Source organism: Muscardinus avellanarius (genome assembly GCF_963383645.1).
Source record: "Muscardinus avellanarius genome assembly, chromosome: 16".
Lineage (NCBI taxonomy): Eukaryota > Metazoa > Chordata > Mammalia > Rodentia > Gliridae > Muscardinus > Muscardinus avellanarius.
The window spans coordinates 11,784,889-11,808,469 of record NC_137802.1 but is presented as its reverse complement, the minus strand read 5'-3'; the positions used below and the strand labels follow the sequence as shown (position 1 = coordinate 11,808,469).

The following is a 23,581-nucleotide window of genomic DNA, read 5'->3' as shown; positions in this document are numbered from 1 at the left end:
CTTTGACAAATTTCTGGTTGTCATCAAGACCTGGTGTTTCTCCTAAGAAGCCAGCCATAATTTCTTTGTTTCTTTATAGAGCATGCCTTACCTTTTAATGGATTCTTGTGTGTGTGTGTGTGTGTGTGTGTGTGTGTGTGTGTGTGAGAGAGAGAGAGAGAGAGAGAGAGAGAGAGAGAGAGAGAGAGAGACAGACAGACAGACAGACAGACAGACAGACAGGCATAGACAGACAGAGATCCTGGGGATTGGACCCAGGAGCATTCTACCTCCAAGTTACACCTTCACCCCTTTTTTTAAATTTCATTTTGAAACTGGCTTTGAACCTGTGATCTTTCTGTCTCAGCCTCCCCAGTGTTAAGATTGCAGGTATGCGTCACCACATCCAGTGATTGTTGCTCTTTAATAGATTCAAATCTATAATTTTGTTTGATTTTTCAATTTAGCTATGATGTGACTAAGGGATTTTCATTGCCCTCGTCCTGCTTGGATTTTGCAAGCTTTTCACCAGGTCTGGGGGTTTTGATGTTGTTTTGCATTTGTTGTGACAAATATCATCTTCTTTTCTCCTGGTTCAAAACCTTTGTTACTTTCTGAGTCTTTTTTTTTTTTTTAATGAAATAGAAATGTGTTTTCCCCTCATATAAGTCTACCAGGTAGGCATTTCAGGGTTGTTAAACAGCTATGAAATCAGAGACCTACCTAGATGATTTTCCAAGTTTATTTTTAGTGACTATTTTCTCTTTTGTTTCAATGTCCCATTTTTCTCCTTCTTTGCATATCTAGCCATTTTTTATTATGTGCTAGACATGTTGGATGCCACTTGAGAATCTGCATGTCATTCCCTTTAAAGGAAACTCTTAAGAGTTTGAGTTTGAGTTTTGGCAGGCAGTCGACTTCCTGATCAACCCCCTGGATCCTGTGGAGGCCCGCGGTGAAGCTTTTTTTAGGGAGGGTCTAAAGAGGGATCAGACTAGCGGAGCACGGTGCTAATCCTCAAACAAGGGGTCTGAACTGAGTCCCTGGCTTATCTGTAAAGATCTTTTGCCATTCCTGATAGAACTCCAACATCTTCCAGCACTTGAGGATCAACACAATTTCTACTCATCTTAGGGCCCTGGATAATCTGTTCTCAGCCAGATCTTACAGTCTCGCCCTAAACATGAACAGCTCCTACTCAGGTCAAAGATTTGAGGCACCCCAGCCACCTCTGCAGCTCCTGCTCCAATTTCTCTCTCCTCTATGCCTCAGGAAAGATGCTGTAGGCGGGTCCCACTGCCTGATGTCATGGTTTGGAAAGTGCCTTCACACAGAAAGCCACATGCCTGTCATCCACTTACCCCCAACCATTGCTCTTTGTATTACATCCCGTTCTGTAGTTGTCTGTGACAGAAGGACAGGTATAGTCTCATGCCCATGTCTTGGTTGAGACCAAAAACCTGACCTCTCTTTTTCTTACTTCATAGAAAATTTCAGCATGTTTATTTCTTGGGCCAGTGGAGTAGTAATCAAAGGTGAAAAACATAGAAAGATATGTAGCTAGCTTGATGATAAACAGGAGCTCGAGCAATCCTATAAAGCAGTCATCAGATCTAAGAGTTCTTTCACATAGGTGCAAAACAGACTCGCACATCTTCACACTTGCAAGCAGCTCCGCATCACTGCTGTGTCATGTGATTCGCATGATTAAATCATTAAGAAAATATTAAATCTCCGTAGGGAGGCGGGGTGTAGGTAACACTTCTAGAAATTTTTAGAATCGTGTCACTTTTAGAAGCAGGCTTGTGAGCTTGTTTAAATCCAGGAGGGATTTATAACATGGCAGTGTTTCCTAAAGGGACAACGGTGAGTCACCGAGGAAAGTTTCTTGTGCAAGTTCGTTACCGCCTTCTCGGAAGATATCAGATAATTGGAAAGCTGCTATAAAAAGGTCTTAATAATGAAAACGATGAAAAGTAAATGGAACGTCGGTACATGTCACGGCTAAGCCTTGAGGCTGCCTCTCCTGAAAGTCCGACTCCCGTTACCATGGTGACGCTTGGGCTCCTCCTCCGGGTCAGGGGCTGTGCCCCATGAAAGAGATGGAGAAAGGGAGAAGGGAGAAGGAGAGCAAGAGAGAGGGCGCATGCGTGCATGCGTGTGTGTGTGTGTGTGTGTGTGTGTGTGTGTGTGTGTGTGTGACTCAGGGGCTTTCAGTTCATACCAGACCCCGGCCATAGAACATCCCGGAAATGCTTTGAACCTTTGAACCTCAGAACCCTCATGAACCTGAGTCCTCGCGCCTTCTGCCCTCCGTCTTCTCTCCTCTGCCCACTCCACCTTTTGCAGTGATGTCGCTTCCTGCGCTGTGTATCACCCAGCAGTTAGGAAGCACACACATCCATCAACATCTCTTCTGAGCCGCTGACCTGACCCCACCCTACTTTCTCAAGGTCAGGATGAAACCCTGTATTTTATTCAGGGAACCAATTTTGCATTTCTTCTTCCCCTCAGTGGTCACAGAATGGATTTAATAGACACGGAATAGCAAATTCAGTGTCACAGGAGCAGGGTTGATTCTGTGTGCTTTTTTTTTTTTTTTTTTTTTGGTACTAGGGATCGAACCAGGGACATTCAAGATATTCCCTTGGTCCTTTCTAATATTTGTTTGTCTGTTTGTTTTGAAACACGGCCTTGCTAAATTGTTAAGAATCTCACTAATTTGCTGAGCTTGACCTCGAACCTTTGATCTTTCTGTCTCAGCCTCCCAAGTCCTGGGAGTACTGGTGTGTGCCACCATGCCCAACAAGATTGTTCTTGTCTTTAAACTGTTCACAAGTAGAATGGCTAACAGTGCCCAAGGAGGTTACTCTTTGTGAGAGCTCTGTCTTCTCACCAACAATTATCTCTCCTGCCCAACTATTCCCAGGCTAGGTAATTAACAGTTCAAGGTATTTTGTAAGCAAGTGAATTTTCATTGGGTGTATGGCCATCTTTCCATGTCCATTGGCATGATCTCTGTTCTCTGATCAATGGATACTTCTTTGAGGATAGTCAATAGGGAATAAATTAATTATTTACCTTTATTAATTAAGGTAATTAATAAAGACATAATTCCACCAGAAACTTGGAGCTAACAGGCCTGGCTGAAGAGTCAGGACAGTGGGAAATGTTGCCACGGGCTTCTATATTGAAATCTTTTTTTCTTGTTCTTCCTGTATGTCTCCTTTCTACCTATTTATTTTATTTCCTTTAACTTAACCTCAATAGAGATTTTTATTTCCTTCATGTGTTGTCTTCATTTCTGCTAATGATAATCCTGCCACTTCTCCCAGACTATTAGATAGAGTTTTTAGCCAGCATGGTGGTGCACGTTTGTAATCCCAGCATTTGGGAGGCTGAGACCGGAGGATCGCGGTTCTTGGACAGCCTCAGCCACTTAGCGAGGCCCTTCGCAACTCAGTGAGACCCTGTTTCAAAAACTAAAAAGACTAAAAAAATAGGGTCACGGGTATAGCTGGTAGGTACAATGCCCCCTGGGTTCCATCCCTAGTACCGCAAAAAAATAAATAAATAAAATAAAAATAAAAATAAATAAAGAGACTAAAAAGTAGAGCTTGGGATGTAGCTTGGAAGTAGAATGCCCCTGGGTTCCATCCCCAGTACCGAAAAAAAATTATAATAAAATAAATATGGTTTCTATCCTTTCTTCTTTCTTTTGTAGGAGAACCTGGGTCTCTTCTCAGCTGACCCTGCCTCCAGTACCTGGAAGACTTATGTTAACTACATTGATGGCATGCTGCTGGATGGATTTTTTCTGGCCATTGAGTGCTCCCTCAAGTACCTGCTGGAGAACACTGGTACTTGCTTATTTATGGGTGGGAACTGTTCTTGGAAAGATGATGTCAGTATTATCTATTACATTAAAGCAAAGTACAATCAAGAATTCTGTGATTCTTCTCCGAACACTGTGGACATTTTGTGAATGGCATACAGTAAAATAACAAAGATATTAAGTTCCTAAATTGTTTCAAGAGGAAAGATTTTTATTCCTTTTTTTCTTTTCTTTTTTTTTTTTTTTTCTTTTTTTGCGGAACTGGGAGTTGAACCCAGGGGCATTTTTACCTCCAGGCTATACACCCAGACCTATTTTATACTTTATTTGGAAACAGGGTCTCACTAAGTTTCTGAGAGCCTCACTCAGTAGCTGAGGCTGGCTTTGAGCCTGTGTGATCCTCCTGTCTCAGCCTCCCAAGCGCAGGGATTACAAGCATATGCCACCCACCCGGCTGAAAAAAGATTTTTGATTCCTTTTTTTTTTTTTTTGAACCCAGGGGCATTCTACCTCTGAGACATACCCCCAGCCCTATTTTTAATCTTTTTATTTTGAAACAGAGTCTTACTAAGTTGTAGAGGGCATCACTAAGTAGCTGAGTGAGTAGCTGGCCTCAAACTGCGATCTTCCTATTTCAGCCTCCCAAATTACTGGGATTACAAGTGTGTGCCACCACGCCCAGCCAGATTTTTGTCTCTTTAAGCACCAGGTGACAAAATAGTCTCTATGATAGCTTTCTCAGAAAATATCCTTGCTGCTATAGTCCAAAAAAACTGACCACACAACTTGAAGGAAGATTTTTTTTTTTTAAGTGTACTGGGATGGAACCCAGGGGCATTCTATGTCTGAGCTACACCCCCAGCCCTATTTTTCATTCTTTATTTTGAAACAGGGTCTCACTGAGTTGCAAAGGGCCTCACTGAGTATCTGAGGCTGTCGGCAAACCACGATCTTCCTGTCTCAGCCTCCCGAATGCTGGGATTACAAGCGTGTGCCACCACGCCCGGCCCCTTGGAGTAAGATTTATTTGCTCAAAATTTTGGAGATTCTAGAGTTCATTCTGTGTCAGGACAGGTCTGTGGAGCTCAGGGGATGGTGGTGAGAAGCAGAGAGAGGGAGAGAGGGAGGTTCTGCTCTCACAAGAGGGCAAACAAGGGGATTCAAAGATAGCCCGTAAGGCCACACCCTCAGGGACGTACTCTCTTCAGCCACACCCTACCTACCTAGGTGACCACCCAATAAATCCATTGCAAACCTCATCACTTAATTATATCACCTCTGAATGTTAATACATGAGCTCTTCAGGGGATAGTAGATATCTAACCATAACAATAATGGAAAGCAAAAAACATGAGTTAATTAAATCACAGCCGAGCCCCACTAAAGAGGCGTGGTTAAGTTGGAGCAGCAGGCAGCAGAATTGGCCCCTGGGATGAAGGAAGAATGTTCAGAGCCTTCAAATTTCACGTACTTTGTCTGTGGAGCCTTTTGAGAATACAGAGAGGTGGTGGTGGCCAAGTTAAGTAGAAGAAACAAATTTCTGTATTAAAAAAATAAGATTAAGACACGAAGCAGGAGAAAAGGTAACTTTCAGAAGGAAAAGCAACACAAAGAAGGTAATGAGCATTCTTTGAAGCATTTTCAAAAATATGTAAGGGCTGTGGATTTATGCTGGATATAGGGGGGTAAGGTACAAAGAACCAAAGATACAGTAAGGGCTAAGCGTGGCCCATAAATGATGATGAGACAGAAACTAATGTGGAAGACAATTACAAAGATAATCAGGAACAAGAGTTGAGCTAAGCCTTCACACACTGGAAGATGCCAGGTGGCCTAGCAAAGGTCACATTGAAGGGTGCCTCAAATTGCAAAGACAGGGATGGATATTTGAAAGCCAGAAAGTGAACTGGAGATGAACACTTACGACATCGAGTCCAACCCAAGGATATAAATCAAATGCAGATTAAAATAAGTAGGCCAGTGTGTGCCCAGGTGTCCAGCCTGTGAAAGAACTCATGTAGACACCTAAAAGTTGAGAATATAGAGAGGATCAGGAGCCTGAGTATCGACTCTAAAGGAAATAGGCATCCTTAGGATTCTGGTGGGTAGAAAGGCTTATGTGTAAGCCTCAGTCTTAGCCTGCAAGGTGCGTAGGAGCTTCAAGTCAAGGAAATCAGGTCGCAGGCCCCAGGCCCCCAGTGTGGTCAGCAAGATAGGAAGTCCTCCTCTAGATTCCAGGATGAGTAACCAAAGAGGCATGGAGCACCAGCACTGAGACTCAGCTGACTCCTAGGGCCCAGCACCAATGGTACCCACCTTAGCCAGACGTCCTCTGATGTTGGCAGTTCGAGAAGTCTCTCAATCCACACTCCCCAGATGTATAGAGATGCCCTAGCCACTGGTGGTGTGGGAAATGCTCAGAGACAGAGATAGTGTCTCAGCATATGATTCCACCCTTGCCCAGACTCTCTGGATCTTCTGACTTGGACTGTCTCTGATGTGCCACTTTTATTCCAGTTCCTGGATTTTTTTTTTAAAAAAGAGCTTTTACTTCCAAAAGAGGACATGGGAAGTAAAATCCCTGCAGGGCTCAGGACAGCTTTGCACAAGAATCAGGTTATCCACGATGTCTGTGGCTCCCATTGCAAGACGGATACCCTCAACTTAAATTTAACAAGAGAAGAGCTGGTGGCCTTTCTCCAAGAGTGCCAGTTACCTTCCCTCAGTGGGAATAGGAAGACTCCAGGAGAATACCTCTGCCTCACAGTAGAAGGCCCGTCAGACTCTCTGGGTGGGAAGGAGCTGGGCTGGGTTTCTCCTGGGCTGAGGCACCATAGAAAAAAATGCAAAAGGCACCCCCTAAGCAAGGAAAATTTAACAGGTTGTAGAGAGTAGCTTTTGCCTCCCAGGGCTGTCATACCACTTTTGCTTTCTTGAGTGTGGTCAAGACTGTTCCCTTCCCGTAGCTCAGGTTGCCCCCCTCCAACATTTCTCCAAGTCCAAACCCTGCATAAAGAGCAGGTTAAGTGCCACCCACCGCATCCAGCGATGCTCTTCTTCCTCTGTCCTTCCAAAATGATTCATTTGTACCAAGACTGTGGAACCAGGACGTTCTGCCTTGTGATGATATCCAAGGTCGGGACTGTGTTAGCACATGGAACAAAAGTCTTATATCTAGGAGTCAAAATATTCTTTAAAGTCTTCTAAATCCTGTAAACTCTAGGCAACTTTCTGTGCTAATTTATGAGTCTATAATCTGTATAGCGATGCATAATGTATCCTGAGTGCATATATATGTTGAATATCCCTAAATCTAAAATCCTCACTACTACAAAATCCTAAACTTGTTTTGAGCGCCAGACGTTTTGGATTTCTGAGCAATGTGAATTTCATATTTTGAGGATTACGGCTGCTCAGCCAGGAAAATTTATGCCAACATTCTAAACTCTGAAAAAAAAAAAATCCCAAATCTGAAGCATTGCCATCAAGGGATGTCCTACCTGTATAAAACCTAATGCATAGGCTCTCTAAAACCATCCTATCATATTAGTATAATTATCATGCTATTGATAAACTTGCCTTTCTCTAAGTTAAATGTGAATTTTGTAGAATTTTCCTGAGTCCCAAAATACAAGTCCATCATTGTAGCCCTGCAGTTTTGAAGGCAAAGCCCTTGTCTTACAGATCTTTGAGTATCTTACAGTGTTTGTTAAGAGTGAATGGCTAAGCTGTGATAACAATACTTCTATCAGGCACGAGGCTTAAAGGACTGAGAAGCCATCCCCCTACTAATTAACTGTCCAAGGTGACTTCTCCTGTTCTGTGGGCAAATTCCTTCCATCCTGTGGCCCCAACCTTCTCTCGGGCCTTGTCTTCTTCCTGTGGTTGAACAGAGTTCCTGGCCACATCCTGCTTTTAGCCTACAAGAGAGGAAAAGTAATAACGTAGAGAAGGTTCAAACGCTGTCTCGAGGATCTCAGCCCAAGAATGACACCACGGCTTCTCCCACATTGCCATACAATTGGTTAGACACATTGGTTGATGCCGAGTTACAGATCACTTGCCCATCCCCCCAAAAAATTCTTATTCCCGTGGATTTCACAGCATCCAACCCATAATAAGTTTATAAATATTTCTCCAATCGAAAAGGTGGATGAAGCCGGGCGTGACGGTGCAGGCTTGTAACCCCAGTACTTGGGAGGCTGAGACAGGAGGATCGCACACGTTTGAGGCCAGCCTCAGCTACTTAGGCTCTCAGCAACTTAGTGAGATCCCGTTTCCAAATAAAATATAAAATAGATCTTTGAGTGTAGTCTGGAGGTAGAAGGATCCTGGATTCCATCCCCGGTACCTACCCCCCCCCAAAAAAAAGAGAGAAAAGGTAGATGAAAAGAAGTGGTTATCAGTAAGAAATACAAGGATTTATCTCATCCTTAAAACACTGTGCCCCATGTTGTGTTTTGATTTAAATTGAGCAAGGCAAGTTGTTCTAGCAAGTAATCAGGAATCCGTGAATTATTTATCCTGTTTTTAAAATTTTTATCAACCCAGGACTACAGAATTAAGAGCAGTTCTGTGTTTTTAGAAAAGGAGCAGGAAAGAGGAGGATGGTAACTTCGCTTTGGGTTCCGCTAGCGCACTAAGTGGTTGCCAGTGGAACTGCATGGGCTGTGAAAAAAAAATGCGCTGCTTTGAAGGAACTTGGCTTTGAAGCATAACCTTTTCCCAAGGAGAGACAGCAGTGCCCCCCAGAAAGCTTTTGAGAATGAAGAAGAGGGCTAGCTTGGGTTGATCAGTCCCAAAGATGTCCTCCAGAAGGCTGAGGGAAAGCCCTGCATAAGAACTGGCTTATCCAAAATGCACTGGTGAAATACACCTGTAATCCCAGTGCTTGGGAGGCTGAAACAGGAGAATCACGGGTTTGAGGCCAGCCTCAGCAATGTAGCACGCCCTCAGCAATTTAGTAATTTAGTGACACCCTGTCTCAAAATAAAAATTAAAATGAGGCTGGGGGAGGGGGTGTAGTAGCAGGGTAAGATGCCCCTGGGCTCAATCCTCAGTATACCCCACCCACTGCAAAAAAAAAAAAAGAGAGAGAGAAAGAGAGAGAGAGAGAGTGAGTGAGAGAGAGGGAGAGAAAAGAAAATTAAGTCAGTAGTTCCCATTGCAAGACTAACACTGTCACCTTTTCTTAAAAAATATTCCGCCAGGTGTGGCGGTGCACGCTTGTAATCCCCGCGCTTGGGAGGCGGAGACAGGAGAATCGCACAGGTTCAAAGCCAGCCGCGCTGGCTTAAGAGACCCTGTTTCCAAATAAAAATATAAAAATAGGTCTGGGAGTGTAGCCCAGAAGTAGAAGGGTTTCCAGGAACCCCAGCACCACAAAAAAAAAAAAAAAACAAATTCCATTTCCATTTTTCTGTACTCGAAAGAAATGCTCTGGGTGTACTAAAAAAGGGGTATGCTACGTGTGTTGCCCCTTTCATCCACTCATTGATATGTTGTTGGCTTCTTTTGCTTGTTTTCCAGAGTGTAAGGCAGGACTTACCCCGATCTTTGAAGCACAGCTTAGCCTCGCCATCCCAGAATTAGTTTTCCACCCGTCCCTGGAGTCTGGGGTGAAGGGGGGCTTCTATGACACCGTCGAAGGGATGGTCACCAGCATCTTTGAGATGGCATCCCTGGTGCCACGTCTTTCTCCACAGAACAGCTCTTCCCACTATCAGGTACTGACCAAGGTGATCTGTGAGCATCTGCCCTCCAGCCCCATCTGGAATTTCCCACCATGCTCCGGGGTAACCTCAAGCTTTTGCCTTCCTCCCCCAGGTGGAGCTGGAGGGCATGGCCGCCTTGGCCAGCATGAGGAGCACTGTCATGGGGAGGGTACGCAGCATGATTACCGTCTGCAGCAGCTACAGGAACACCCTCAGCCAGTACGCCTACCTCTACGTGGAAGACCGCCGGGAGGTTCTGGGTCAGTTCCTGTTGTATGGGCAGGTCCTGTCCCCCGAGGAGATCGAAGCCCACGCCGAAGATGGCATCCCGGAGACTCCACCTGCCCTGCATCAGTTTAAAGCACAAATCGACTCCTACGAAAATCTCTACGAAGAGGTGTGCACCCTAGAACCCGTCAAGGTGTTCGACGGCTGGATGAAAATCGACGTGAGGCCCTTTAAGGCATCACTGCTGAATGTAATTAAACGGTGGAGCCTCCTGTTCAAACAGCATCTGGTGGACCATGTCACCAACAGGTAACACTATTGTCCCAGATCTCTTCCCGTGTCCCAGGTGGCCGGTAACACTAATGCTTGTAATTGCCCTTAGATTCCCCCCCACTCCACATACAGGCACACGGATTTGGATTCGTTGGCTTAATTAAAAGTTAAATCGGCTGGCTAGAGGTTCCTCTTTCGGGCACCATGGCGATTTCGGGCATGCCTTTTCCTTTATTTATCAGCAAAGGCCTCTGTTTCATTTCCCACCCGTTGTCCAGTGGGTGAGAGGTGCTCAGTGGGCGGTAAATAATGTTTAGTGAGAATAACCGCAGCTCCAGCCTCCCTTCTCAGCGCTGACTGTGAAATCTCTTTAAGCCTGGGAAGCCGAGGGGGGCTAATGGACCGCTCAGATTTTATTTCTCTCACTTCCTCCTTGCCTGGGATGATCCAGCCAGGGACAATGGGAGTCACCAGGACCCTGGGCTCCTGTGGGCCTTTCTAGCCACATCCAGACTGAGTCTGAAACTGTCTGTCCCACCGTGGAACTAGGCCACTTGGGTCAGTATCTTGTTCTTCTCACTGCTATATCCTCAGTGACTGCCCACGCAACTTAGAGGAAAGAGGGTTTATTTGCTCACAGTTTCCTTGGGGATTCGGGGTTCAGTCCACGTAAGGCTGGGGACTGTGGATCCCAAGGCATGGCAGCAGAAGGCTGGGGACTGTGGATCCCAAGGCATGGCAGCAGAGAGAGAAAGTGCAAGGCTTTTGCTCCTCAAAAGCAAGAGAAGGAGCAGGGAACAGAGGACCCAATGTATAACCCCCAAGGCCGCACCCCAGGGACCCTTCCTTAGCAACCAATGTTGCGACCTTGTTTCGGTGAGGGCTAGGAGACACACTAAATCCAACCATTACAGTAAGTAAGCCCCTGGAAACTGTACCTTAGCCTTGTCCCCAGACACCTGCCACAGTCAGAGTCTCTCCAGTACCTTTACCCAGAATCCTACGGGGGAGTCCCGCCCTTGGATAGCAGAGTAGGAGGCCCACTGACCGGCTCCTGATAATTGATGCTGTGGCCTCCCTGCTCCATGATCTACAGCCTCTAGCAGAAAAAAAGAAGTGGCAAAACTCAGGGTTTATCTATCTAAAAAGAAACCCCAAGAGAATTTAGGATGAACTTACAGGGTTTATGTTTTTTTGGTTTTTTTTTTTTTTTTTTTTTGGTATTTGGGTTGTTGTTCCTGGGAATGGAACCCAGGGGCATTCTACCTCTAAGTTATACCCCCAGCCCGTTTTTTGTTTTATTTGATCCTTATTTTATTTTTTATTTTGAAACAGGGTCTCATTAAGTGGCTGAGAATCTGAATAAAATTACTGAATGTGTTCTTGAAACTGAGATCCTCCTTGTCTCAGCCTCCTAAGTACTGGGCTGATGGGTGTGCGCCATCACACCTGGCTTCCAGGTGTTCTTTGAAAAGCAGCAGAAAGCCGGTGCTCATGGGGAAACTCAGAGGCCAGATGAGGAAGTGCCAGTGGGCAATCAGGCAGTGAGAGAAACCCGCACATGAAGCAGTGCTGAGCAGACAGCTGCTTCGTGGAGCTCCAGCGATAGGTCTGGTAACCCAAGAGCATAAGTTTTATTATTATTTAAATATTGTGAGGCCAACAGACAAGGAGATGGCCACCATCAAAAGTGGGTTTGTAGGTGGAGCCGGGCGTGGTGGCACACACTTGTAATCCCAGCATTTGGGAGGCTGAGACTGGAGGATTGTGGTTTGCGGACAGCCTCAGCTACTTAGTGAGGCCCTCTGCAACTTAGTGAGACCCTGTTTCAAAATAAAGAATAAAATAATAGGGCAGGGGATGTAGCTCAAAGGTCAAATGCCCCTGGGTCCCATCCCCAGACCCTAAAAAAAAAAAAAAATAGTTTGTAGGTGGACATGGTAGCACACACCTGTAATGCTGAGGCTGTCCTCTAACCTGCAATCCTTCCTGTTCATCCTCCCAAGTACTGGGATCATAGGTGTGCATGGATGCACCGGGCTAGAACTACCTTTTCTTAACACCTTTTTGCTCTAACTGATGCCTGTCTCCCCTCTGAGGACATACTTCCCCGACAGCCCTCTTAAGTAGAGGCTGACATTTCTCCTCTGTCCCACCGTCTCCTGTGTCCCTGGGCTCAGAGGGAGAGGAGGGATCTAGGCTCCTCGGTGCTGCCTGCAGACCATAGCATGGCCACTCTCTCCTTCAAAGCCACCAGCTCCACAGAGGTAACATTCGTCAGATGTTACTGAAAGCTACTCGTCCTTGTCCTTGATACGGTCACCTGCCTGGCACTTGGTCACTGCGAATCTTTCCTTCTGCCTGACAGTCGCCCTCGGTGACATCCCTGTGGAGTCTCTGTTGCACCCGCCCCATATCCAGTGGGCCTCCTCGTTCCGATGCCTCCTCCCTCTGCTACGACTCCGTTTGGTTCTCTCAGAGGGGGAGGTGACCACTGTCCCTACAACAGCTCAGATGGAAGCCTCCCCAGGCATCTTCCCACCTGGCTTGCTGGGCAGCCCGGCCATGCAGAATTCTTCAGACCCATCAGGATTTCCAGCCCATGGACTCCACTGCCTGCCCGTGGTCTGTCAGGCCAGCTCCCCATTCCCACCTTGCAAAATCCCTGGCTCTGTTCAGAATCAGTGCTGCACATCTGCACCCAAGCGATTCATCTTTGCAGAACAGAAACAAACCGTTCCTCTGCCAGCCTCACCTTCCATTCAGGAACGCACACTTCAAGGAGACCCTCCTCTTCCCATACGCTTCCCAACTATCCCAGGCTTCTAATTCCTTGCTCTCTTCCAACTCCAAACATTCCTGCTGCCCTGAGGACCTTGTTTCTCATTTTATCGAGAAATCAAAAGCAATCACGAAGCTGTGTGTGGTGGTGCACACCTGTAATCCCGGGACTCGAGAGGCTGAGACAGAAGATCGCAGGTTAGAGGCCAGCCTCTGTAACTTAGTGACCCTTAGCAAGACCCGGTTTCCAAATAAAAAATAAAAGGGGATGGGGCATGACTCCAAGGCAGAATACCCCTGGATTCGATTCCCAGTATCAAAAATAACTAAGATAAGAAGAAGAAGGAGTAACAAGAGAACTCAGCTATGGAAGCAGATAAGGCTGCTGCTTTTATAATCAAACTCTTTTACCTACTCAAGGACGCACCTCTGTAATGTGGTTTGGACATGGTTGAAGTGAATTCCCCAAAGCTCGTGTGCCGGAATGTTCACCAGGGTGAAGGGGAGGTAGAATCTTGAAGATGCAGAGCCGAGTAGAAGGTGTTAGGTTATTGTCTCTTAGAGGCATCTCCCTCAGCACAGGGCCTTGCTAGTCCTATGAATTAGTTCCCATGACAACACGTTGTTTATAAGGCCAGGCACACTGTGATTGGCCCCCTCTTCATGTCACTGGCCCCCTTTTTGCTTCTTAGCCCCATCGTGATGTAGTGAGAATTCTCCGGCAAGGATGCCAGCATTATGCTCTTTGGACCTGTTAGGCACCGAAACCATGGGCCAAATAAATCTTTTTTGCCTTATAAAGTATTCGGCCTCGGGTAATTTGTTAGAATAACAGAAAATGGACCAATAACATGCCTTAAATATTCCCTTTCTCCAACAATATCAGTTTTTCTTTTCCTTTGCGCGTTCTCGGTTGCATTTAAACATATTGTCCTCCGTGTCAAATTTAAAATGATAAAGGAATGTGCCCCCCCCAAGTCCTTCCTACTTCTCCTTTTTGTGTACAATTCTTGACAACAAAATTCCTCAGGTCATGTCTGTACTTATTTTTTACTTCTTCACCTTTTATTTGCATTTATTTATTTATTTAGGTGATACTGGGGTTCCTGGAAGCCCTTCTACCTCTGGGCTACACTCCCAGACCTATTTTATATTTTTTTAATTTGGAAACAGGGTCTCTTAAGCCAGCGCAACTGGCTTCAAACCTGCGCGATCCTCCTGTCTCCGCCTCCCAAGCGCAGGGATTACAAGCGTGCGCCACCATGCCCGGCTTCATTTGCTTTTAAGAAAAAGTTTTACTATGAAATATAACATAGATACAATTTAGAGAAAACTGTTAAAACAAATGTTAAAAATATATTTTTTGTAGCTCAGAGTTAGAATGCCTCTGGTCTCAATCCCCAGTACCAAAAATAAATAATGTAGATTTTAAAGCCAGGCACTGTGTCACCCACCTATGATTCTAGTACTTGGGAGGCTGAGACAGGAGGATCACAGATATGAGGCCACTTCAGCAACTCAGTAAGACTCTTAGCTACTTAGCATGACACTTTTTGAGAAAATTAAATGAAATAAAAAGGGCTTGAGGTGTTGCTCAGTGGTAGAGTGTCCTTGAGCTTAATCCCCAGTACCCAAAAGATATATAGGTACATTAAAAAATAAAAGAAGTGGTGACAATCTCTATCATTTTCTTATCTCTGACCTTATTTATATGAGTGACTTTTACCTTATCACTACCAAGTATATTTGCTGTGAATTTCTTGTTTTTGTGTTTCTGCTGATTCTCTATTTGATTAAATCTGTTCTCATCTATTCCTAATTTGTTGAGAGTATTTAGCATAAGTGGTTGTACAATGTTATCAAGTGCTTTTTCTAAGGCCCTTAAGATAATTCTGTTTATTTCCTCAAAGCGTTCAACTGGTGAACTTTATTGTTTCTCCTTTCTTTCTTTCTTTCTTTCTTTCTTTCTTTCTTTCTTTCTTTCTTTCTTTCTTTCTTTCTTTATTTTTGCAGTACTAGGGATGGAAACCAGTGGCATTTGACTTCTGAGCTACACCCCCACCCTATTTTTTTATTCTTTATTTTTAAACAGGGTCTCGCTGAGTTGCAAAGGGCCTCAAAAAGTAGCTGAGCTGAGGCTGCGCACAAACCACGATCCTCCTGTCTCAGCCTCCCAAATGCTGGGATTACAAGCGCGCACCACCACACTGGCATCATTTCTAATATTAAACCAATCTAGCATTGCTGAGATTAAACCCCCCAAAAAGGTTTTTTTTATCTTTTCCAAAATAACCACCGGTGGATTTTGTTTGCAAATACTTGGCTTTGCCTTGCGGTACCTTATGCCTGCGATGGGAATTGGCCTCTGTTTTTTCTTTTTATTGCCGCCTTTGTCTGATTTGGTTTCATGGGTCTGTTGCTTTAATAAAACAAGATGGGAAGTAAGCCTTCCTGTTTATTCTCTGGAAGAGCTGGTGTAATAATGGAATTCTTTGACCCTTGAAAGTTTGATTTCAATCTTTTACAGAGGCATCTGGGCTTGTAATTTTCTTTGTAGAAGGATTTCAAGCTATAATTTCTTCAATGGTTGAAAGGATATTCAAATTTCCTATTTCTTAGGAAGTCAATTTTAGTAAGTCATGTTTTCTAGAAATGTATGCATCTCATGCAAATCATCAAATTATGGTCATAAAATGTACAATATTCTCTTAAGTATTTAAACTCTCCAAAGTTGATGGTATGTTCCTTTTTCATCTCTACTTATTTTTATTTGTGCTTCCCGGCATCCTTTCTGGATTCGTCTTGCCTGAGCTTTCCAGAAAAAAACTATCTTACAAAATCACCAAATATATTTAGTGGTTTGGTTTTTATTTGAGCCATTTATTATTTCATGTTTATTACTTTCTTTTACTATTTTCTTTTGCTTTTTTTTCCTACTCTGGCTAACTTAAGATGGTTAAGTTGGGAAACTTAACTTTTGCTTATTAATTTTGAGCCCTCTGCCCTTTTGGATGCTGGGACAATCGCAGGTTCGAGGCCAGCCTCAGCAACTTAGCAAGACCCTCTACAACTCAGTGAGACCTTGAATCAAAATTAAAAAAAAATAAAATAACATAAGGCTGGAAGTGTAGCTCAGAGGTAAAAGCCCCAGGGTTCAATCCTCGCAACTACACACACACACACACACACACACACACACACACACACAAATAAAATTATAAGTCCCCTTCTACATAAAATGTGACTTACTTCTAATGAATATTAGCATGCAATATTGTCATTACAATCTAGTACTAAATATTTTAATTATGCATTAGAGGGGTTTCTTAAATTTCCAAGAATGTTTTTTTTTTCTTCTGGTTGCATTTCTGCTATTAATTCCTAACTTAATTGCATGGTGGTCAGAGAAGGCAACACACGTAATAAGCTCTTGAAATTTGCTTAATACAAGGCAGTGTAGTCGGGTTTTATAAGAGCTCCGAGCACATTTGGAAAGAGTGCACATTCGTAACTCCTGTGAGGTTGTGCGTACGCCTCCTCATAGATGGAGCTTTACTTGTTCTCTCCAAGTCTATCCTTACGGCCTTTTTAATCTGCTTAATTCATCAATTACTGAGATAATTGCTAAAAATCTGCTTTGGCGGCATACCGCTAATTTTTCTTGTCATTCTGTCGCTTTTTGCTTCCTATATGTTAAGTGTATGTTCTACGGACATACAGAGGTTGACTTTTTATGTCTTCCTGGAAAACGGAACCTTTTAATCAGACATTAAAGCTCTTTTTATCACTAGCTGTATTTCTCGCAATAAAATCACTTTTGTCTTTTATTCACATAGCAACATTACGTTTTCTTTGTGTGAAATGTTGCCTGGCTTATCTCTTTTAATACGTTGAACCTCACCATGTAATTACATGAAGAGAGATTTTTGTAATCAGGGTGGAACTAAATTCTTTATCCACTTTTACAATATTTACCCGTTAGCTGGACGGTTTTGTTTATTAATGTTTACTGTACTATATTTGAATGTAATGCTGCTATTTTATTGAGAGCTTTCTGTTTTGTCTTTTCTTTTCTTCCTTTCTTGTCAGGTTCGGGTCAAACTTTTTAATATTTTCTCTTATTTTCCTTTCTCTTACTCTACTGTTCTTTCTGAGAGTTTGAATGTCATTCTGTTTTGTTCTACTTTTCTTATGGTGAACATAGTTGTTTCAGTAAGCACCCTTAACCTGGGCGTAGTGGCACATGATTGTAATCCCAGCATTCGGGAGGCTGAGACCAGAGGATCGCGGTTCGCAGTCAGCCTCAGCTACTTAGTGAGGCCCTTTGCAACTCAGTGAGACCCTGTTTCAAAATAAAGAATGAAAAACAGGACTGGGGGTGGAGTTCAGAGGTAGACTGCTTGTGAGTTCCATTCCCAATACTCCAAAAATAGCGCTCTTAAAATAAATAAATTTAGGCCGGGCGTGGTGGCGCACACTTGTAATCCCCATGCTTGGGAGGCGGAGACAGGAGGATCATGCAGGTTCGAGGCCAGCCACACTGGCTTAAGAGACCCTGTTTCCAAATTTTAAAAAAAGCATAAAAAATTGAGTCTGGGAGTGTAGCCCAGAGGTAGAAGGGCTTCCAGGAACCCAAGTACCACCAAAAAAAATTAATAATAATAAATAAATAAATTTACCAGTATTTTTACTTTCCCCAATACCATGAGAATAACTCCATCTGTATTGTTCATCCATCAAATTATATCCTTTCATTTCTAGTGATTTAGATTGCTCTTTAATATTTATTTAACCCAGTTATACTTTATGTTAAATATTTATGCACCTAATTATCCTCTACCTTGCCATCTTCCTGTCTAAGTCTCCCAAGGTACCGGGATTACAGGTGTGCAACACTACCCCTGGCTTAGTCTTTATCTCTAATAACTTTTTACATCAAGGCATAGTCTATGCGGAGCACCAGGGGTCATGGCACACTTTCCATAATAAAAGATATTGATGTTTAATAAGAAATAAAGATTCCCTTCGAAGGGTGGAAGAAGTCTGGCTTCTCACTTTCTGTTTGTGTCCCATTAGCCTGGCTGACCTGGAAGTATTTATAAGCAGTAGTGAGAGCGGATTGCTTAAGAGAGTGGACAGAGGAGATTTCGGAGGACTGGTGGAGATCATGGGACACCTGGTTGCCCTTAAAGAACGACAGAGTATCACCGATGAGATGTTCGAGCCCCTCAAGCAAACCATCGAATTACTGAAGACCTACGAGCAGGAGTTGCCGGAAGCCGTGTTTAAACAACTGGAGGTCAGCGCTTTGTGTATTACTTATGAAAGAAATGCATGAGGAGGATTTTAGGGTTTAGGATTTCAGGCTGGGGTGAGGTAGGCTGAAATAAGTCAAACACGGGACTTGGTGATGATCCAAGCGCCACATTTCGGAACTCTAATGGGTAGTGCGTGTGTAATGTCTTGTACATTCTAGAAGTCAATAAATATGGAAGAATGTAGTACTGGAGACATATAGAAGAATTCGTATGGATGAAGATATTTTTTTCCTAGAATTAGAGATAAGCCAGCTCTTTCATTTAGAGGAAACAAGCAGGTTTGAGCAATGCCAAGATGACCTTAAAGAGCCAGGCATGATGGTGGGATACGCGTAGTCCAGTACTTGGAAGACCGAGATAGGAAGATCAGAGGTTCAAGGCCAGCCACAGCAACTTAGCAAGACCCTCGGCAACTTAGCAAGACCCTGTTTCAAAATAAGAAATAGTAGAAGATGCTGGGTATGGTGGCGCATGCTTGTAATCCCAGGACTTGGGAGGCGGAGACAGGAGGATCCCAGGTTCACAGCCAGCCTCAGCTACTTCGTAAGGCCCTCTGCAACTTAGTGAGACCTTGTTTCTAAATAAAGAATAAAAATCGGGCTGGAGGTGTAGCTCGGAGATAGAATTCCCTGGGTTCAATCCCCAGCACCACTAATAACAATAATAATAATAATAATAATAATAATAATAATAGTAGTAGTAGTAGGGTAGGGAGGGAGCTAGGAGCATAGCTTGGAGGTAGAATTCCCTGGGTTCAATCCCCAGCACTAATAATAATAATAATAATAATAATAATAATAATAGTAATAATAATAGGGTAGGGAGGGGGCTAGGAGCATAGCTTGGAGGTAGAATTCCCTGGGTTCAATCCCCAGCACTAATAATTAATAATAATAGTAATAATAATAATAATAATAATAATAATAATGGTGGGGTAGGGAGGGGGCTAGGAGCATAGCTTGGAGGTAGAATGCTCATGGGTTCAATCTCCAATACCAAAATAAGTAAATACATAAAACTCAGTGGAGCTGCGTGCAGGGGTACATGTCTGTAATCCTAATACTGGGGTCTCCTGAATAGTAGAAAAGGACAAGGGTCTCTGGTGAGAGTGACCGAAGCAACCAGGGAGGTTGAGGAAGGGTTGGGCTCACCACAAGAGTGGCAGATGTCGCCACTGCATTATGGTGGGGTCTCAGAGCCCAGGAGAGAGTGCCAGGGCAGGGGGAGGAGGGAGCGGCTGCTGTGGCTCTGACCAGATCGAGGCTGCTTTCAGGAGCTCCCTGAGAAGTGGAAGGACCTGAAGAAGATGGCCGTCACCGTCAGGCAGCAGGTGGCCCCCCTGCAGGCCAACCAAGTGACCGTCCTCCGCCAGAAGTGCTCGGCCTTCGACCTGGACCAGCTGCAGTTCTGGGAGCGGTTCCGCAGGGAAGCGCCGTTCAGGTATGCGCCAGAGCGGCCCCAGCTGCCTTTCATAGTGTGTGTGTGTGTGTGTGTGTGTGTGTGTGTGTGTGTGTGTGCGTGTGTGTGCACACGTGCGCATGTTTCCCAGATGATCTTAATAAACTCATGTAAGGACATCGATGCCATTTTCATGCTCCGCTTGGTGCATTGTAGTTTGGCATGGTGAGTTTCAAATTGGTGCAGATAGGCGCACAGCACTTGGAGGTTTCCCTCCACATCCCACCCCACTCCTCCCTCCTCCTCGCCCTGTACATACTAGTGAGGTTGCTAGCGATTCCTCCACGTGTGTGCATGAACTGTTTCTCTCCCTACGCCTCCTTTTGTCCCTCCCCGCCTCCCTCCTTCTATCCTCTTCCACTCTTCTGTGCATTCTAGAAATCAATAAATATGGAAGAATGTAGCACTGGAGACATATAGAAAAATTCGTATGGATGAAGATTTTTTTTTCCCCTAGAATTAGAGATAAGCCAGCTCTTTCATTTAGAGGAAACAAGCAGGTTTGAGCAATGCCAAGATGACCTTAAAGATCCAGGCATGATGGTGGGATACGCGTAGTCCAGTACTTGGAAGGCCGAGATAGGAAGATCAGAGACCTCTTGGTCTCTCTCTTCCCTTATCTGAAGTCCTTCTGGGGGGCACATACCCCATTTTCTCCATCTGTTCATCTGTTGACGGGCGCTTGCGCTGGTTCGATGACTTGGCCATTGTGAATTGTGCGCTGTGAACGTGGGTATGCATGTATCCCTATAGTGTTCTGACTCTAGTTCTTTTGGAAAGATCCAAGGAGTGGTAGAGCTGGGTCACATCACAGTCTTTGAAAACCAAGGGTCCTACTGCATTTTGGTTTTAGTGGATGAAGACTAATTCACAATCTTCCCATGTAGGTCCTTTGTTTAGAATGTGGTGCTAATGTAGGCAAAATTAAAAATACAAAGTTTGGGGGCTATAGTTCAGAGGTAGAATGCCCTCTGAAGGAAATTTCCCTGAAGGAAAGAGGAAGGAAGGAAGGAAGGAAGGAAGGAAGGAAGGAAGGAAGGAAGGGAGGGAGGGAGGGGCAACTTAACTGGTAAGAAATAAACTATGATTGTTCAGTACCTGGTCTTTAAAATTTAGGCTTCCTGGGGTCTAATTTCAGTTCTATTCCTTATTCCTATAACATGGCAATTGCTTACTACTTTTGTACTTCAACTTCTTCATCTGGAAAATAAAGATGATACTAATGTCTACCCCATAGGGTTGCGATTAGATTTTAGTAGATAATGTCCAAAAGTGCTCAGCTTTGTGCCTGGCAGCCAATAACTAACAAAGCTATGCCTGGACTCTTCTGGGAAAACTGGGATGGCTGGTCTTCCAACTTGGCACTTAGTAAGGGTTCATTGTTTTTGAAAAACTATTTTATTTGTTTATTTATTTATTTATTTATTTTGTTTTGGTTTGTTTTTGTTTTGCTTTGGTGTTGTTGTTGTTGTTGTTGTTGTTGTTGTTGTTGTTGTTGTTTTGGTGGTACTGGAGTTCCTGGAAGCCTTTCTACTTCTGGGATACACTCCCAGACCTATTTTTTAAATATTTGTATTTAGAAACAGGGTCTCTTAAGCCAGCACGGCTGGCTTTGAACCTGTGGGATCCTCCTGTCTCTGCCTCCCAAGCACAGGGATTACAAGCGTGCGCTACCATGCCCAGCTTGAAAAACTATTTTAATTCCTAACAATTGTATGCCTTTTATGGGATACCACATGATGCTTCAGTACATTTATACTTTGTGGAATGCTCAACTCAAGATATTGAGGTTAGTTATCCATCATCTCAAACATTTATCATCTCTCTGTGATGAGAACATTCAAAATCCTCTCTTCCAGCTGTTTTGAATAATGTCATATAATACTGTTGACTACAGTCACCCTTCTCTGTAATCAAAACCAGAATTTATCCCTCCTGTTGGCTGTGACTTCATACCTGTTGGCCATTCTCTCCCCTTCCCTTTGTCCTCAATAGGAGATTCTATTCTTATCATTCTGTTCTTATCCTTCTCCAAATTCTACTATTATTCTTCATTCATCTAATATTTATTAAGGAGCTGTCACTTTCCAAACATTATCCTTAGAGATATAAGAAAACAAGATAAGTATGTTAAGAAGCTGGGAAGAGCCGAGGTGTGGTGGTGTACACCTGTACTCCCAGTACTTGAGAAGCTGACAGGAGGATCACAGGTTCAAGGCCAGTCTCAACAACTTAGACCCTCAGCAACTTAGCAAGACCCTGTTTCAAAAATAAAAATCAGAAGGGCTGGGGATGTAGCTCGGAAGTACAATGCCTCTGAATTCATTCCCCAGTACCAAAAGAAGAAGGACAAGCAACAGCTAGGAAGAATATACATATATAAAATAGAAACATATAATAACTTTTCTGCAGTGATTATGAAGATGCCCTTGTGCAATGATAGTCTGATGTCTTTGAAAAAGAATAAAATAAAAATATGAACACTTTAAAAAATAAAATAATCATATAAAACATACAACTCAAAAGCAGTGTGCTATCACGTTGACCTCACATTAGAATTACACGGGGAACTTTTAAAACTCCCAAGGTCCAGACTGTCCTACAGACCAACTAAAGAGGATCCCCAGGAATGGGATCTCCCATCAGGATTTTGTAAGACTCCCGGGTCATTCTGTGTGCAGCCAAGTTTGACAACCACCATTCTCAAGGGCAGTAACTAGCTTCCTTTTAAGCCATCATGCCAGGCCATAAAGCTCCAAATGAGAGTCTGTGCCCTAGAATAATTGCCTTAGAAACCAAGCCCTTGATTTAAAGAAGCATCTGCTGCCTAAAGCATTTGTGGTACCCATCTGGGAGTTATTCCTTCACGGTCTAAGGTGTAATTTTCCGACTCTCCTTTGTGCATGCAATTGAATTTTTGAAATTGAACACCAATTGTGCAGACCCAATGCTAGTGAAGAAGAAAGGTTCTCTAATCACTTGTGTTAACCAGAGCCACATCCACAGTAGCAATTGTGAAAATAGCATCTTTATATCAATTGTCTCTTTAAAAATTCCGAAGGCATTCCACAGATGTTTGGAGAAATATCTTCCCAGAGAGATTCCTGAGACTGCTGGAAAGCTACCAACACCGGTGGGCTTTTGTCTCTCTGTTAGAAACCTGGCATCTCTCATTCATTATTACATCCTGTGTATATAGAGCATTTGTTGGGGTTTTTTTATTATTTGATTTTTGTTTGATAGCTGCATTTGTTTCTCTTCTTTCTTTGCACTCATATCTGCTGGCTGTGAGGATATTGCTACCCTTAGCTGGGTTTTCCGGATTCACATCTGTTAATTTGACATGCAGATGAATCTTTAGAAGACTTTGAAAAGAACTGCTCACAGTCGTGTGGGAAACCACACGTTACTGCAATTTTGATGCATTTTTCTTCTCGTCAAGAAAACCATCAGGGCTGGAGCAGAATTGTGGATGTGCTGCTAAAGGGAATCTTAGGTGGTGGCAACTCGTGTGTTTTCGCTCTTGCTTTGGGGTGTGTGTGTGTGTGTGTGTGTGTGTGTATGTGTGTGGCTATTTCACAATTTTCAGGCCATGTGTATACTGGTTCCTTCACTTTTTAGATCATCTATGAATTATTCAATTGTAGGTCCTGGTGCATTTCTTCATAAAAGCGAGTGTCTGTTCCCAATCAGACTGCACAGGTTAAGCTCAGTTTCCAATGTCCTTGTCTCTGAGGAGGAAAAAGAACATCTCATTAAGCCCTTGCAGTCTGACAGGTGCTGTGTGAAGTGAGGTTGCTGGGGTGAGGTGCCCTCTTCGTGTCCAAGATAAATTTTCCTTCTCTTTTAGTTAACTCTAAGCTACCTCGGCATGTTCCTGGCTGAGTTCTCACACTTTACAGTAATTGGCTAAACTCTCATACTTAGGTTCAAGGCCTTTCCAGGAATTTTTAAATTGGTGACTGATCCTTCTCCTTGAAAAAAAGGATCCTCCA

The 23,581-nt window shown here is 43.7% G+C and overlaps 1 protein-coding gene across 1 annotated transcript in view; it reads left to right on the top strand.

Moving 5' to 3' along the window:
- DNAH9 (dynein axonemal heavy chain 9) overlaps positions 1-23,581 on the top strand; it is a gene marked incomplete at both ends in the record, with an annotated part of 402,526 nt that overhangs the window by 61,012 nt on the left and 317,933 nt on the right. Inside the window, 5 exons of the mRNA XM_080712788.1 lie at positions 3,704-3,839; positions 9,344-9,540; positions 9,641-10,065; positions 17,887-18,109; positions 19,402-19,568. Of these exons, the coding sequence (XP_080568914.1) occupies positions 3,704-3,839; positions 9,344-9,540; positions 9,641-10,065; positions 17,887-18,109; positions 19,402-19,568 (1,148 nt within the window). The remainder of the gene's footprint in view (positions 1-3,703; positions 3,840-9,343; positions 9,541-9,640; positions 10,066-17,886; positions 18,110-19,401; positions 19,569-23,581) is intronic.